Source organism: Python bivittatus, unplaced genomic scaffold, assembly GCF_059951505.1.
Source record: "Python bivittatus isolate LINGU-HERP-01145 unplaced genomic scaffold, Pbiv_v1 ctg000480_np1212, whole genome shotgun sequence".
In the NCBI taxonomy this organism is placed as follows: domain Eukaryota; kingdom Metazoa; phylum Chordata; class Lepidosauria; order Squamata; family Pythonidae; genus Python; species Python bivittatus.
Window position 1 is genome coordinate 23512356 of NW_028277075.1, and position 18863 is coordinate 23531218.

At 39.5% G+C, this 18863-nt stretch overlaps 1 protein-coding gene across 10 annotated transcripts in view; it reads right to left on the reverse strand.

The window, feature by feature from the left end:
* CCDC9B (coiled-coil domain containing 9B) overlaps positions 1 to 18863 on the reverse strand; it is a 125713-nt gene that overhangs the window by 11271 nt on the left and 95579 nt on the right. For 9 of the 10 annotated variants that reach the window (XR_015796998.1, XM_025167146.2, XM_088145452.1 and 6 more), the window contains 3 exons: positions 18143 to 18248; positions 5164 to 5221; positions 1188 to 1908 (listed from right to left, as the gene is read on the reverse strand). Coding sequence is in view for 9 of the 10 variants with exons in the window: in XM_025167146.2 (XP_025022914.1) it covers positions 1222 to 1908; positions 5164 to 5221; positions 18143 to 18248 (851 nt within the window). In the remaining variant the exon portion in view is untranslated. The remainder of the gene's footprint in view (positions 1 to 1187; positions 1909 to 5163; positions 5222 to 18142; positions 18249 to 18863) is intronic. The other variant, XM_025167148.2, reaches the window with a different exon arrangement.

The following is an 18863-nucleotide window of genomic DNA, read 5'->3' on the forward strand; positions in this document are numbered from 1 at the left end:
GGAAGAACTGACAGTTAGATATGCAAATGGGCATTTAGTCTGCCAGGAAATAAAGGTGGAGCCTCAGCTGTGTGAGCCCAGGCATGCCACATGCCAGCTAGGCAGCTCACTATACTTCATAATTTTCTGCAAGAAATTATACTGATGGATTAGGCTCAAGTAGGAAAGAGTTAAATTGTTGTATTTTAAAAACAAATCACCCCTAACAGGTCTACATGTGAAGTCTGATGCAAAAACTCTCCTGATGGGTATCAGGATGAAGAGAAATGGCAATCTTATGTGGAAATGTGTAAAATCAAAAAGAAGCCAGATATTCTATCTAGCGATAAAATACTAACAAGAAAGTAATTTCTGAGCAATCAGGGAAATACTAACATTATAGCATAGGATTTAAAAAATTAAGAGAAAGGATTTTTCTCTTGATTCTCACATCTCCTTCTGTTTAATGGAATCTCTTCCCTCTGCAAATAAGCAGAGCAGGTCAAATATAAAGCTTAAAGCTTAAAAAAAAAACCCATTTGTTTCTTTACACAGTCCCAGGCTTGGAAGAAACTTCAGAAGAAACCTAGTACAATCTTCAGCAGAGCAAGAAGTCTATTGCAACAGAAACTCTGACAGAAAGAGCCAGTCTCTGCTGAAAAATATCTTACAACTTCCACTTCCCATCAGGAAGATCTTCATGATTTTTAGCCTACTGGTTTGTATCTTACCCTGCAGAACAATAATTCTTCTATCATCTATCTCCCAGACTTCCAAACACTTGAATATAGTTATCACCTCTTAATCATATTTTCTCTAGGATAAACATACACACCTCTTTCAAATGTTCCTCCTAAGCTTTGATCTCTAAGCCTTTATCATTGTTGTTGCCCTCATGTAGACATGCTCTTCATCAAACATGACATATCCTGGAGTATTCTGAATCTGCAAGCTATGTCACCTCAGTTTAAACCAGGTGAATAGAATACTTCCTCATCCCTCAAATCTTAGCGTTCTTAAAGGAAGCATATTGACTCAGATCTTGCATTTTGATGGTTATATCGATAAGGCTTCAGCAAGAACATTTCTGGGGGACTGCACCCCATATCTTTTAGGTATCAGTTGATTGCCTGCCCTGAGTCTTAAGCCAGTATACACTATAAGTCTACATAGATGAACAAAATGCCATACAGTGAGGATTCACTAACCTTCAGCCTGTTGGGAGCCTAATTCATTCTCAGATTAATTATGTGCTTCCTTATTGCATGACTCAGGGCGGTCTTGCTTCATGCTGCACATTTTTGTTCCTTCTGGTGCATATTCATTCTTTATCTCTTGAATTTCTCCAACTGAAGTCTTCGATTCCCCATGTGCAAGGCAGGCTGTGCCATTCCCTTCTGTCCCAAGAACTACCTGCTTCTTGAGGCTTCCAATTTGGATTTCTCCTGTTGGTCTCATTATTGACAATTCCTGGACTCCACTACCTGTTTCCATCACGCTTGGCAGCTTGTTAAAGTTGTCAGCACAATCCTCCTCAGAGGGCCTTTCAGAATATGTGTTTTTATCTAAGCAGTTTTCATGGATTTCTTGAATCACATCTCTAAAAGCCTTCACTCTGGATATTTCCTGGCAGCTATTCTTATAGGTAGTCTTGGGAGACAAATCAGGCCCGGACATTGCCTTACTGAGTTTGAAATTTACCTCAGTCTCATCTCTGCTGACATCCTGGATAAGGCTCGTTCTGGTTTTTTCATTTGGGCCTTGGGCTTCCCTTGAAGATGGATCCACTTGACCTCTTTTGGCCTGTGGCATGGAAATATTAGACTCTTTTAGCTTTATATAATTCTCTAATGCAGTTAGGGAATGATGCTCCTTCCCTGCTTCACCAACCAGAGTTTGATTCTTTTGTTCTTCCACTCTAATTGATCGCTAAAATGGCAGGACAAAAAATAAACAACTTGAATTAAGTCATATTGTTTTGTTCATTTAAAGAAACAAGTGACCCACCCAAAGCTATTAGTGTCAGCTGTAATGATCTACCAGAAGTGAGGAAGTTCACCTTTATTACTGATGTGAAAAACTCAAGTACAGCAACTGGATTTCATTGTATCGAAGTGTAGGTGATGATCAAAGTCATATTGAAACCCCTTATTCTTCAACACAGTGTGCTAAATAATTTATTTAGGAAATTTATTTATTTAGATTTTAAAAATTTATTTATAAATAAATAAATATAGCTGCCCATCTTAAGCAATAACTGGATGGTGAACAATACCTACAATAACAATAGTGATTGTATATCCATAGCAACTTACCTCAAAGTGCACATGCAGAATTAACTAACACAGGTTAATCATGTTTTTACATCAGCTGCAATTACTGGCAGCATTCCATAGCACTGGGGCAGAGTAAAGACACTGGTCTCCTATAACCTCACCTCACCGGTTACAACAGATGTGGCCATGTTATTTGGAAAGGATGATGGTATTATTTGTACTACATCAGCTACCTGCCACTTTTTCTGATCCACTGGGGCAGGTAGCTGCAGTAGCTCATTTCCCTAGCTTGCCATCATCTCCCCGACTTCAAAGATGACTGCTGACATGCCAAACAGACCTGGCAATAGGTACCCATGTTTAATGATATCCTGACTTGATTGCTGTACCGTACTCTACATGGAGCTATCCTCGAGGGGAGTCCAGAAATGTTAATTTTTTGCAAAAGACAACAGCTAGGTTGCTAACTGAAGTATGAATTCAGATGCATATTACACACACTTTGAAGACCTATCTACCCTGCTTTCCAGGCCCAATTTTAGGTGTTGTTTTTTATTTTTAAAACAGTTTGGAACCTAACTGCCTAAGAGATTGCCTATCTTGGCACATTAAAGTCCAGATGTTAAGGTCAGCAGGAATCCTAAAAATGTCTCAGTTTTTCAGGCTTAGAGAGACAGATGCTTCTGCTGTATTGCTCTCAAACTCTGAAATTCCTTGGGGACTTGTCACTTTTACCAGAGTTTTTCAGGTTAATATAATATATATGTTTTTATCCATTTTAATCATTTATAATACATGTTTTTATCCATTTTTACTTACTAATATTTTATTATTACCTGCCTTGTGTGCCTTTGGCTAGAAAAGCAGATGTAAACTGAATTAATAACAGCAGCAGCAGAAACAACCATTTTGCAATTCCTTTTCTTAATAGTATTATTAAATACTATTTAATAGTAGTATTTACAATGATAAAAAACTAATACAAACTAAAACAATAAAAGAAAAAATAGAAAAAATAGAAAGTACAGAAGAAAATAGAAAAAAATAGAAAAGAAAAAAAAGAATATAGTAAAGAAAAAGAAAAGAAATATATGAAGAAATGACTTCCTCCTTCATCCCAACAAGTATAAACATTTGTGCTCTCTGAGCTTGGTTGTTTGATCGCAGATGTTTCATTACCCGACTAGATAACATCATCAGTGCGAGTGTGGGGTTTGCTCCCTGTTTACATACAGTAGCTTGCCCTGCCAGGGTTAGTGGGGGTGTGGTTTTCTCCTTGATTATTGTTTTCTGCTTGATTGTTTGCCTGCTTGATTGTTTGTCTCCTTGGTAGTTCCTTGATTCTGCTTGTTTGTCTGGTGTTAATCCCTGATTAATGGTGTTAATCCCTGGTGTTAATGGTTAATGGTGTTAATCCCTGATTAACTGGGTGTAGGCTGCAGAAGAGGATGTGTCTGGTCTTTTTGTTTCCTTCTTAGCTTTCTTATTGCCTCTTTTGAAAGGTGTGTAAATGTGGTTTATCTCTATGTGTCTATTGATGACTGATTTGTCTGAATGCCAAGTTTCCAGGGATTCCCTAGCGTTTTTGGGTTTGACTTGATCTAGGATGCTCACAGTTTCCCAATTGAAACTATGGTTGAGTGTTGTGAGATTAAGGAATTTTCATTGTGTCTTCTGAGTGCTAGTTGGTGTTCATGGATGTGCTCTGCTAGTCTTCTGCCTGTCTGTCCTACATAGTGGCTGTTACAGTCCTTATACTGTATATTGTAGATGATTCCTGTTTTTTCTTCTTGGGCTGCTGGGTCTTTTGGTTTACTTAAGATGTTTTGGATGTAGCTGGTTTGTGTGCTATGATAATGCCATGTGGTTGTAATAATCTGTTGGTTGTTTCTGAGATGTTTCTGATGTAAGGTGGTATAACAATTGAATGGAGCCTGGGAAAGGAGGAGGTAAACTCTTTTTCCAGCATTATTTTCCTAGTTAAAATCCCAAGGAAAGGCAAAGGGAAAGATCCAGAAAACAAACAATCAGAAAAAATAATGAAAAAAAAAACTGCCAAAAGAAAGCATTTTGCCACCAGCAACTATTTAGCATTATGTGTGAACAGAAACATCTTTTTCTAAATCATTGTCTAGCCTGTGCAAATATCTTTACCACTGAGAGTTGCTAGATTGTGCTGGATATAATTTTAATAAATAAATAAACATCATGGCTGGCCCTATCATTAGGCAAAACAAAGCAGAGGCTGGGAGAATGGATGAGATCTCCTTCACTAGGTTTGCTAGGTTCAGACAAGATGCTAAGTTTAAACAAATTATACTATGGCTTTAATATGTTGTGTGGTCTTCTCTCAAGGAGCAACTGTCTGGAGCACTTGTGGGTGATCTCAAGTCCTCTTCTTGTCCGGAGAGGAATTACAAAGAGCGGATCTACTTGCTGGCTCTTCATTCTGCCAGAGTCTTCAGTCCACCACCCCAGAAGAAATGTTTATACTTTGCTAACATATCTGCATGTGTGTTTGGAAATATTTTTTATAATTTAAAATGAAATGCAATTCATCCTAACTTAGGAATAAGATCAGGACCAAGTAACCTTGTGAAGGCTGATTCTGTCAGAATGCTGGTGACCAAAACCTCAAAGCTCCAGCAACTGTCTTTTATCCTGAATTTTGCCTGGGAAGCCCTTAAAATAAGTTATCCTGTCTGGATTCATACTGCACTAAAATTCAGTATCTTGGGTTCATAACCTGTTGGTTTCATCATGTTATGTATGAACCCAGCTACTCCAGTTTATTCAATACACTATGGCTCAGAACAAGCCATGGCTTAATTCAGTGTATGAACTGAGTCCAGGGACTATATTATTTTGTCTCCTTTCATATATCTGGGCAAATATTTCATAAACTCACCTGATTATCGAGTTCATCTTTTAAAAAGGACATCTCATCACCTTCTTTAACATCCCATCTGTAAAAGAGCAGAAAAAAATAGGGGAAACTGTCCAGTTATCACAAAGTAAAACAGGAACTCTGATCCTTGTTGGAAAGTAGTTTTTTTGCTTATCCTAACTGGAGACTGCTTCAGGAGCGTCAGCCTTTTTTCCCTAAGTGGGGGAAAAAAAAGTTCATTCTAGCATAGCTGAAGCCTTGCAATTTGGCTCTTTTTACACGTCAGAGGGCCATCCATTCATTTGTATAAAGTTATAGCTTGCCTTCACTTTACTGAATCCATGACTGATAAGAAGGCAAAATAACAGGGAAGAAACACTGTGGTACGTTGTTATTGTAGGGGAATAATGACAAATTTATTTAATTAGGTAAAACTGCTTATTCCTATTTATAAACATGAACCTGTACTGTATAGACCAGTGATTGCGAATCTTTTGGGCTCGGCATGTCAAAAATTCGGAAAAATGCCTAACTTGACTCTGCTGGCATGGCACCTTCCCCACCGAACAAAACAGAAACAATTCTTTAAATATTCATTTATTTTTTAAAAAATACAGTCAAATCATGTGTGGTGCTATGTATTATATAAAGAAATGAAAAATAATTACAAAAATGAAATACGAGTAAAACAAACTCAGTTTCTTTGGTAACTCAAATAGGGAGAATAGTTGCCGGGTGCTGGTGAATGCTAGTGTGTCACCCAAAACATCGTGGCGTGTCACCTTTGACACACGTCATAGGTTCGCCATCACTGGTATAGACTATCCAAAAAATATATATATATTTTTTACCAACTACTGGAAAAGTGATCAGCTAAATTGCTTTTAACGTTTGGATCAAACTGACTGAATTACAAACTCCTTTACACAAATACCATATAGTTGGAGATATGTATGTATGTATGTATGTATGTATGTATGTATGTATGTATATACACACACACACACAGCTGGATAGCGTAGTGGTTAGAGCACCGCCTTTGATGCAGGAGACCGAGTTCAAATCCCGGCTAATATCTACCTTACCAGTAGGGGTCCTTGGGCAAAGACCCCCTAATGCTTCATCTGCCTACCTCAATATGAGAGTGAGATGAACTAAGAGTCATGCCGGCTCGGACGTCACCCGGATTAACAAGGTCCACATCAGATGTTGGGGAACCAGGACAATCTGATGATAAGTGGGCTACTGGAACAAACCATACATGGACAAGACAAGAGAACTTGGAACTGATGGAATGCTACTACAACAGCAGATCTAATGAGAGGGGATATATGAAACATATGAGGGAACTATGGATAGACAGAAGACCTACATCCACACTAACTGAGAAACAACTAGTTACCCAATGCTTCAACATAGTGAAGAGGAAGCTGCTCTAACAACCTGAGATAGACCAACTCCACATTACAACCCAGATTCAAGCAGACTTGGAACGACAACTGGATATGCAGCCAACACCTGAAGCTGCAATGTCACTGCCACCCCCTCCATTACAAAGCACAGCAGATGATATGAGGCATAAGATCATGGATAAAATAGTTACAGTCAACTCTCAAGATCATTTTTCAAGGCTAAAAGTATAGTATGCCAAGCTATCAAATAGTATGCTAGAAGATGCCAATAGAGCCTCATGACAATCCCTACTACCACCATAACTCAAACTAATGAACTAGTATATGCTACAGCCACTGTAATCCTGGAAATGCTTGGCTACACGATCAAGAAGAACAGCAGTACATACCCTCCCCACTTCCTGGAAAATGAGGTTGGAGGCTAAGACAAAGGCAACTCAGAAAGATGTTAGTCAGCTGGTGGAACTACAGAAGGGTGTGGAGATTAAGGATAAGACTCGGCTACTGAAAAAATACATGGGCCTGACTCCATCTGAATCCCTAGAGACTGCTAAACAAAGGCTCACAGCACTGGCTGCCAGGCTAAGGAGATACACTAGAGAAGCAGAGGCCAAGAAGATGAATGCCCTCTTCTCCAAAGAACCATCCAAGGTGTACTCCCAACTGCAGTGCAACAACACAGTAACGGCAGAGCCAGCAGCAGCAGAAACTGAACAGTACTAGAAGAACATATGGGAGAAAGAGGAAGCCACATAACACCAGTGCAAAGTGGCTGCAGGACCTGAAAGCAGACCACAGCAATCTCCCAGAACAGGAACCAGTCACCATCACAGTAACAGACATCCAACAGCAGGTCAAGAACATGAAGAGCTGGACAGCACCTGGCCCGAACATGATCCACACCTACTGGCTAAAGAGCAGCACAGATGAACCAGCTGCTAGCTGCAGTCTCCCACCCAGACTGGCTAACACAAGGAAGGACAGTGCTGATCATGAAAGGCCCTCACAAGGGAACAGCACCATCCAACTACCGGCCAATAACCTGCCTCCCCACAACACGGAAAGTCCTATCAGGCATCATAGCCACCAAGCTACAGGACTAAATGGGCCAGTACATGAGCACAACTCAGAAGGGCATTGGGAACAACATCAGAGACTCAAAACACCAGTTGCTCTATCTATATAGAGCAGTCATCCGAGACTCAAGGTCTAGGCAGACCAATCTGAGCACAGTCTGGATTGACTACAGGAAAGCCTATGACTCAATGCCACACACATGGATCTGTGAATGCCTGGTGCTATACAAAGTCAATAGGACACTAAGGACTTTCCTCAAGAACTCAATGGAACTGTGGAAGACAACACTGGAAGTCAGCTCAAGACAGCTTGCACATGTGGTTATCAAGTGTGGCATATAACAAGGTGATGCACTGTCCCTGCTGCTGTTTTGCATAGGCTTGAACCCCCTCAGCCAGATAATCACAAGAACTGGATACGGGTACAAGTTCAAGAGTGGAATCACCATCAGCCACCTCCTCTGCATGGATGACATCAAGCTGTATGCTAAGAGTGAACGAGACATTGACTCACTGATCCACCTGACATGGATCTACAGTGAGGACTTTGGGATGTCATTCAGACTGGAGAAGTATGGCTGGATGATAGTAAAGAGAGGGAAGTGTGATGGAATGGAATTATGAAGGTCAGACTCAGGGAGAAAAACATTGATTGATGTCAGGCCTAGCCCAAGGAACTCCAAGAGACCATGTAAATTCAGTCCAGCAATGTTTATTAGCTACAACCTCTAGCAAGAATCTTCTCAGACTGATACCCCAGCTCCCAAAGTAATACCAGCCACAACATTGTGAATTCCTCAGGGAGGTGCCAGTCTCATCCTCTTATCTCTCCCTCGCGCCTCAGGAGATGAAAGAAAATGTTTTTCTCCCTGAGTCTGCCCTTCATAATTCCATTCCATCACAGGAAGGTAGTTAAAGCCGATGGAGTGGACCTACCAGTGGGCCACATAGCAGACATAGAGACCAGCTACAAGTACCTTGGTATCCCACAGTCACATGGGAACCACGATGAGGAGCCAAGGAAGACAGCTACATCCAAGTACCACCAAAGGATTAGACAGGTCCTGAAGAGCCAGCTCAATGGGAAGAACAAGATCCATGCCACCAAATATATGCCCTGCCATCATCAGATACCCTGCTGATATAGTGAGCTGGCCAAAGGAGGATATGGAGGCTGCTGATGTGAAGGCCCAGAAGCTCCTCACAATGTACGAAGGTTTCCACACCAAATCCAACACCCAGAGATTCTACACCAGCGCAAAGAGGGTGGGCGGGGTCTGATGAGGGTCAAAGCCACTGTCCTAGATGAAACCTGGAGTATCCAGGAGTACATCAGTAAGATGGCACCCAAAGATGAGCTGCTGAGAGAATGCCTCAGGCAGCAGCAGACATGGGAGGAAGTTCAAGTGGAGGAAATACCATGGCAAGACAAGCCCCTGCATGGGATGTACCATCGACAGATAGATGAGGTGGCTGACATTGGGAAATCCTACCAGTGGCTGGAAAGGGCCGGACTAAAAGACAGCACTGAGGCACTGATCAGAGCAGCACAAGAACAGGCACTAAGCAGCAGATCCATAGAAGCAGGGGTCTACCACACTAGACAGGACCCAAGGTGCAGACTGTGCAGAGAGGCCTCAGAGACAGTCCAACACATAGTGGCAGAGTGTAAGATGCAGGCAGGAACAGCATATACTGAGCGGCACAGGTGAATTCTAAGATTTGAAATCTAACCCATCTGGAGTAAATCAGGCTGGGAATAATGACTCAGCATATATCTAGACCAGTTGTGCACTGCACTATAAACTGAATCAATAATTTTATATTAAATAAAGAAAGTCCGAGCAAACATTGACTAGAGCAAATATTAGTTCATTTATTATTTATTGACTAGATAAATGTATATCCTCTCCTACCATGCACTCTGAATTTGCACTCTAGGATTCAGAGAAACATTTTTTTAAAAAATGAAACAAATCCAGCATAAATGAAACACCTCTTTTCTTGAGATTGTGCTGCAACTGGAGAAGCCAGATGAACAATCCTGGGGAAAAAATGCAGCTATTTGAAGGATTTTCAGTCAGTGCCCTGCGTGATCCAAAACACCTTTTTGTCTTTGATTCAAAGTCCTGCAGAGTCCTATTGTAACATTTGCCTTAGACTGCATTCATCTGAACAGCAGAAGAGGTGCTGTAACTCTTTCTAAACCTATCGCACCTCAGGCTGCCAGTGAATCATTATTTCGCAACTTGAGGCCTGGAGGGGTAGTTTTATCATTGCATGCGTTCTTTCGGTGAGGTACTTCTTAAAAAGCCAGATAACTGATGAACGCAAAAAAAAGAGAAAATAATTACTCTGAGTTTCCACATGCAAAGAGACAGGCAATGATACCTGCTACGCAAAATAAAAGCCTTTATACCACAGTCTAAAAGCATATGGAAAAAGAGGAAATGAACCCTTAAATATAAGGAGCCTTCCATATGGTACTTTTCTACTTCCTCAAACTGTTTCAGAACTGACTGTTTGGTTGTCTTCCTCACTGCAGACCTCAGAAAGCAGAGAACAGGCAGGGAACACCATGAGCTGATCAATACCCTCCCACCATCTAATCAATAGGGAAATGCAAAAGCCATATTTCAATCAACTGGGTACTCCGAGTGACTGCAATTCCTGGAGTAATAAAACCCCTCTCCTCCTCCTCCTCCAAAAGAAAATCAATTGTTAGCACTCCTTCCATATTTCTAGAACACACTGCATGCATTTGCCTACAGAAATATCAGAGCTATTGATAAAATGACAGAGGTGGAACTTCCACAGCTGCACTGAAAATCCTATTGCTGATGAAAGGATAGCACGCGAACAATTTTGCATCCAAGTTGTAACCTTTTCCAATAGTTGTAACCATGGCTGCATGTTGCTAGAGTGGAGGAAAGTGAAAGATACATGCCAAACAATGCTTACCAACAAGGTCTATCAACAGAATGAAGGTTGCCTGGGAAGGGGATGTGGAAAAGCCAACAGTCGAGGAGCCACAACCACAACAAAAGAGGCAGCAGCTTGGTGAATGCTTATCAGTGTTACCTCTTCTCTTTTCTTGGAGTACTGCAATAGGGTGGGGCAGCTGTAAGAATTTGCAGACTCAAAACAACCAAATCATATTTAAAGTTCCAAAGTGGAATTTGCAGACCTCTAACTTCTAGAAGCTCATCTGAATTCACTAATCTTAAGATGGCTGTAAATTCTATTGTATAATAAAATCCAATTCATGTTTCCAGATTTCAGTCATCTGATTTACCCCATGTACTTAGGGCTATGCTAACTGAATTGCAAAAATCTGGCCAATCGCAGGATGGCAGCACAGAATCAGACTGGTCTCTTTCTCTTTGTTGTCATCTAGGGATTTTCCAGATTTTTGCAGCCCAGATATCATAACCAAACTGAAGAACAGGTATGTAATACATAGCATTTTCTATTTCACATGCATCAACATATAGAGAGGCAAAATTGGCAACTGAATTCTCACCTCCTGTCCTCTCAGATAACCTTTAATAATTGTTAAGTATTAATAGTTAACTGTATTTCCACTTAAACAGTACATAATGTAACAAATTAGGATAGAGTAAAATCTCAATTTAACAGACCCTTCAGGAGGAGCAAGGGTTCATTAAAACCAAATGTTTGTTAAATCCAAAGTTTCCCTCTCCCCAGTCGTGTCTGTAGCAGGGGGCTAAAGCAACATTGCAGCAGGATGACTCAAGCTCTGCTCCTTTTCTATGTCCAAGTCATTGGAGTTGGATGGCTTATAAAGTCAAACAAACAAACAAACAAATAAATAAATAAATTTTAAAAATGCATTGTGTTGCAAACCCACACAAAAAGAGCAGAGTTTGCACCACAGTGGCACAATGCTGCTTTTGTTGTTCTGACAAAAGCAGTGAGATCCTGTAGTGGCCACCGGCTCCCCTCTTTCCATCCCTTCTAGGAGAGATTTGTCTCAGCACCAACCCCAGGGATTGTGGGAAGAGACTTTTTTCTCCAAATGCTGCTGGGAGAAAAAATGTTAGTCAAAGCAGGAGCCTTTCTGATGTTCTTCCCAACCCCTTCCAAGCCTCCGTCCTTGAACTCAGCCACTGCTGTCACCTAGTCTGCCTCCACTTGATCTTCTTCTCTCACCAAGGACTCAACATGAAGAGAGTGGAGAACTATACCCAGTTTTTAGGAGAAGCATTGACTACTGTCTGGACTGCTTTCCCAAATAATAGGCAAGTTCATTGCTTCAGGATGCTGCCTGGATAAAAATTATGTCCATTGTATCCAAGGTTTAGTGTATATAATACAGTATATACTTGAGTGTGCCATATTCCTATCCTCTAATGTGATGCAGAAACCTGGACAAGCATAAATTTGACAGATCAAGATGTTCCTGGTATGCAGGTTCATCATTTAGATTTCTCCCTCTCAAGAAGTTCCCTCAAGGCAAGGAGTTTAAGTAATGATAACAGCAATACTATATAATTTTTAAAGGTTCCATATCCTTGACTAAATGCAGTACAGTATTATTATTCCTACACAGAAAATAAATCATTACTCTTATTCTCACATGGCCAGTGTGATATCAATACTGAGATATCATATCTTGCTTGAAATCAACAAGTGATCGTCAGGTAGGACAGAGCCTGGCATCGTCAGGTAGAAGATGACAACCAAAGGTAGTAGACATAGTAAGGTGCATCATGTTGCCTGCCCTGTGCCCAGACTCACAGGTGAAGTGGAAGTCACCTGGGTAGGATTGCAATAAGAGTTGGCCATCAGTTCTCTTATATAGAATGAAGGAAGTTCTATTTTGTCCTTCATTTCAGAAAGCATGATGTCTCAGAATAGGCAAAGATAAGATCCAAAGTAAGGATTTTCTAATGCATAGAATTCAGTTTTTAAGTCACAAATTACATTTGCATTACTGCACAGTCCTAATCAAGTCTATTCAGGGTTATTTTTATTAATAACTATTAATAATATTATTAATAATGAAAGTATTAATATTATTAATTATTAATATTATTAACTATTAACCATTAAGACTTATTCTCAGGTAAACGTGTTAGGATAGTAGCCTTAATCTCAGTTTTGTTGTTTTAAAAGATGCCAACCTTCAGTGACCGGCCAATTTCAGGAGGACAGAAATGTGTCTGCTCTTTTTTTCATTCACCATTTAGCATGATAAATCACTGAAAAGCATATCATTTGTTTACTCAATTGATAAAGCACACCCTCTGCTTATTAACTAGATTAGGCTGTTAAGGAACAATTAGGTTCTAGATATCAGACTTTCCTATTTTCTTGTTTCACCAGCAGCTGATTTTATTCTAAGTCCTCAGGGCACCCATGCAGAGCTATTTTTATAATAATTTAAACACTGATGGTAGCTAGCTACAGCTCATGATTATTTGCATTTATAGTCCCTTAATAAAAGCAGAAGCACTGTTAGGCGTAAGCCATGAGCCTAAATCTTTTTTCTAGAATGTTTGCAGACAATCCAAAGCTTCTTTTTCCAAGCTTATAGGTTTTGGGATGTGAGAGGGGAGGATTTTCAAATAGGGTTGCAGCTGTGCAACCCCTGAAGATCCCTCCTTTGCAAAGAAATTGGGAGAGAGACTGGGAACCCTTTCATTTCTTACAATTGACTTAAAAAGAAAAGCTTCATTAACTCTTAAAATGTAATGCAACAAAAGCAATCTCTCACTTACTGGTCACCTCTGAGAATATTATAGTCGTCTTAAGGTTGAAGATGTAATTTGGAACTTGGAGCATTAACTCACATGGGGAGAGGGGCAGACCAAGAGGAACTGGCTATTTTTATTTCCACAAACCTAAGATATCATGTGTTACTTTGGCCCAAATAAACAGCAGCAGTATTGATTAAAATTAGATTCTGCCACTGTTACTGAATGTTATGGACTAGGTCCTTAAACTACATGGTAAACCTAAAAGCCCACTCCCCACAAGCACCAGCAATTATAAGAGGTAGTTTTTATGCCAAGATGAGTCCTCATGATATGGCCCTTTGTGTTAATAAAAAAAGCAGAGGTAAACCCCACTACTACCACTGCAGCATGCTCTTCTAAAAAGAAATGCTGTAATTTTGCAGAACTCCTAGTAATTCAAATCTAGGTTGATATTCTAAATGGGGCAGTCAATGGGATCTGTCCTGGAGAATTTACACATTGGACAGGAACTGCCGTTAACCATATAGCAATCTCTCATAGCTTGTTACTTCTCTTGGACAAATTCAAAATCAATTGCTACCTAGATAGTAATCTCGTGCTAGCCTTAAATCTTCATCCTTTGAGTCAGGAATTATTTGTATTTGTGGACAATCTCTCTCCAGCTTTTATGGAGAGACTGAACTCTTTCTGGAGATCAGAGCACCCACAATTGCACACCAACCAGGCCAAGGTACTCTGATTAGTTACAAGGAACTCAGAAATATTTGTCAACAATCTGTAAATAAATAGACAGCAATCAAATGCCCCCTCCCCATTTCTATAATTCAAAAGTCCAGTTTGATTCTGAGTGCAGTGAAACAAAGAAAGATGTGGTTGCTTCCTATCAGGCCTATTATTTATTTATATAGAGGTTATATGCAGCTTAATCCAACAAGGCTCCAAGCACTAAAATAAAAACAAAGAAAATGAAACAATATATGTCTAGAGAGTGAATACCATCTATACTCCCATCAAAGTTTCATACAAATTAAAAAGCAATATTAATTATAGATATCAACAGAAAAAAAAAAAGAGGAGTGTATTAAAGGAGGCATGTGTAAAAGAATTTAGAGCTTTCAAAAGTCTGTTAATATACCCTACAACAGTAAAGTATCATTGCTGGAATCCCTGCAGAATCTATTTCTTGACTTGGGCTACCCCAAAGAGTTGACTTCAGTCTTAGAAGCCTCTCCAGGTCTCTTTTTGTCCCATCTTATACTAAATAAAATCAAGGTGGGATTACTTTGAGTTCCATTCTCACACTTCCTTCCATCTCTGGACTGTGTAATCTCTTCTCCATCCCTCTTTAACAGCTCTTTCCTTTCTTCTCCCCTTAACAATTCTTTCATACTTTCTCCAAAGTTAGCTCTGAAATCCTTTACATCATGGTAGCAGTCAATTTCAGCAGCCAAAATTAACTACTTTCTCTCATTCTAGAGATTAGTTTCAGCTTATCTAAACATGGACAGTGTGCCATATACCAGCAACACAGTAAGAGCTGCCCTTCCAGAAGATGGATGGATGGATGGATGGATGGATGGATGGATGGATGGATGGATGGATGGATGGATCGATGGATCGATGGATCGATGGATCGATGGTGATAATGAGAGAGAGAGAGATTATGTGCCATCAAGTCATTTTCAACTCCTAGTGACCACATAGATTTTCTCCGTTATGATCTATCCCTAACCTGTTCTTTCAAGTCTCCCAATGGTGTGCTCATTGGCACTGTAACTGAGTCCATCCACCTTTCTCAGCATTATAGCCTTTTCCAGAGAGCTAGGTCTTTGCATAATGTATCCAAAGTAGGATAATTTGAGTCTGGTCATTTGTGCCTCAACTGGATTGATTTGTTCAATGATCCATCAGTTTGTTTTCTTGGCTGTCCATGGTATTCTCAAGAGTCTCCCGCAACACCAAAATTCAAAGGCATCAATACTCTTCCTATCCTGCTTCTTTAAAGACCAACATTTGCTTCCATAGAGTGTCAGAGGGAATACCATGGCTTGCATGATTCTGATCTTTGTAGGTGTAAACACATCACAGCATTTGAATATCTTTTCCAAGGCCTTCATGGCTGTTCTACAGAGAGCTAGTCTGTGGCGTATTTCTTGACTGTTTTTTCCTTTACTGTTGATAGTTGATCCTAAAAGACAGAAGCCATCCACCACTTTGATATCTTCATTGCCAGTTCTAAGGCTGGTTGTTCTATCTGTTGTCATTAGTTTGGTCTTCTTTATATTTAATTTTAATCACTGTGCTCTTTCAGTTGATAGATAGATAGATAGATAGATAGATAGATAGATAGATAGATAGATAGAGATATAGAGATAGATAGATAGATAGATAGATAGATAGATAGATAGATAGATAGATAGATAGATAGATATAGATATACAGTAGATACAGATATAGATATAGATATAGATAGAATGATGATAGATAGAAAACTTCTCCCTACTTGTAGAGGAGGCTATATCACTGTCATTATAGTTTCCAGATATAGTATCAGAACCAACTGAAACCTGGTAAGGAAGCTGGAGCTGATTCTATCCCTCCTGATTTGATTTAAAAACAACTCTGAATAGTGGGTCCCAATTCTGGCTTTACTCTTTGCACATACTGATAGCTCAGCTAGAATTCTAAATAGATCATGATTGTGCTTATTTCAGACAGTAAAAATCACTTGCTTCTAATGTCTTTTATTGTAAAATTCATTATAAATGATGGCTGCCATTTAGTTGCTTCCTTGCATTTTGGACTTGTGCCTAATAATAATCATTATTATTACTATCACCATCATCATAATTTTATATGATTTGGGCTAATCATACTCTTGCTACATTTTTATTTAAAATTCAAAACACTGTCAACATGACATTACAGCATTCACTACTCATCAAAGAACTTAAGCTATATCCTATGTTTATGAAATCTATCAACATACCCAGAATTATGAATTTTTCAAGCATGGCTGTAACCAACAAACAAAAAATGTATCACTGGAAGGATAAATCTACACCTGGCTTGCAGCAGTTAATTACTGCTGTGTACTCTGTTACTGTTTCTTTTCTGGCGTGGGATGGGGGCAGAAAGAGGGTAAGGGTTTCAAGCATTTTGGTCAACTTACATTGACTTCCTTTGTTTATTACATATTCCTATGAAATTTCTTTTTTCTCTTTTGAATGTCATGCATTTTATCTGTTATTATCTTACGCACTTTCATTTAAATGCAGATGCCCAGAACTAAATGAGGGAGCCAAGGGCTACCATTCCAAAGGCATTGTGCATTCGGTCTTTTCTTCTTTAACAATTTTGAAGTTTATGTGGAAAAAAAAAAAACACAAGATAGTAGGTGTAGTGGGAAAAAAATAGGTCAGTTGGTAGACTGTGTGATGAAATCCTTCACCACAATCAGCTGCCAATGAGTAGGCTAAGGAAAGAAATGTGTAGACAACATCTAAAGTTTCCAATCTTGATTATGTAAATTATTAGAAGTGGTGGGAAAATGTGGGAAGATTAAAACTGGATGATAGCAAATCCAGAGCCTTCTATAAAATGATATGAATCTTAATCTGTAGAAGAACACCAAAAGTTATCAGTATGTGTTTCTCTCATGCTACATAAGGGGACAAATGGAGCTCCATTTCGATTAACATAGTTTCAGATTCAGCAGCAAGACTGAACCAGAAAAATGTGTGGACCAAACTGAGCCTTTCCCAAACATCTGGATCAGACCTCAGTTGAATGTTATGGTTGGTGCCTATCCCTCATCTTTATTTACAGTAACTGCAAATCAGGAGTATGCAGTTTCTGTTGGCTTGAGGGCCGTGCTAGGATTTGCATGGCATGCTGAGATCCAAAGTGGTTGGAGTCAGGACCCTTTTTTGGTTTGGAGGCAGTTCAAGAGTTAAAACTCAAGGTATCACTTAACCACTCCAACATGTCAAAATATTTTTAAAATGTCCAATTTGGAGGTTCAATATTTCTTGAGGAGTTCTGAGGTTCACAAAAATGTGGTCTTATTGTACTTTGGTTATAGTAGGTTTGATCAGATAGATATCCATCTGGACTTTCTGGTTATTTCAAAACTGTAGTTCATATCTGGGAATCATTAATCTAACTTTACTATGTTTAAATAAAGTTTTGAGATGTTTAATTAATGCATTTTTAATTGATTTTTTTCAGGGCACATTGTCCCTGAAAGGAGACCTATAAAAAGAAATGTTTTAAAACATGCCCAGCTGGGTTGCTTTGCTGTTCTTGAAAAACTATGTGGCATCAGATCTGCTTAGTACTTGGATAGGAGATAACAGGAAATAACAGGTCTGTAAGCTCAACTGGGAAGTCTGTCTGTCTGTCTGTCTGCCTGCCTGCCTGCCTGCCTGCCTGCCTGCCTGCCTGCCTGCCTGCCTGCCTATCTATCTATCTATCTATCTATCTATCTATCTATCTATCTATCTATCTATCTATCTATCATCCGTCCATCCATCCATCCATCCATCCAGGAAGAAGACAATGGCTTCCATATTTCTGTGAAGGAAGTTACATCGATGTGTTAGGAAAAATATTATACTGCTCTAAGTCAATAAGCTGTACATTTAAAAAGCTGTACATTTAAAATGTAAAATATATACATGAAATTGTTTGCAAATTAAAGCCCATTCCAAAATGGATACTATATTCTTGATTTAAAAGAGGACACATATAAAAAAGTGTGAAATCTTTTTTAAAGTTACTCTCCTACCTTCTGGCTCTGCCTGTCAATCTGTCTTTCCCTCTGGCTTTACTGCTCACCACTGGCAATGTTCTGGAAAGTGGCTCACTGTTGTTCTTCCTGCGTTGTCCTCCAACTGAAAAACAAGCCACATGGACAGAAAAAGAGCCAAACAGATCAGAATCAGGCTAGGCATGCTTTATCCTATAATACTAGCCTCCATGGCTAAAGTAAGACTTAGTTCTGGGAGCTCCACAGAATTGTTCAACACTGCAATTAGCTGGTGACAGGAGAATCATGTTGAATGAAATGAAAAATACCAGCTTCTATCAGGTATCAGGGCTTTGGCTGAAGACATATGCCACAGAACCCTCCCTCAATGAAGCAAATCTAAATCTGACCACTTCCTGGATGGGAGACGTCCTGGACATGTTGCCTGTGAGTGTGTTCAGATGATACAGCAAACCAAATTCTGATTTAAGGACAAGCTATTGTGCTTATGCACACTACTCCAGTCCTGCCCAAAGACTCTTCTTGTGAAAGGTTTGGATTACAAGTCAGTCACAAGACATTCCTTCCATGGGTTGTTCAGATCATTCCTTCCATGATTTGTTCAGTTGTTTTAGAACAGCTGGAGAAAGAAGTCAAGAACAAGCCAGAGAATCACTGGTTCTAACAACAGATTAAATCTTTATATAGCCAACTGTACTGTGTTATCTGCATCTGCTCAAAGGAAGCAGCCTTGTTTAGA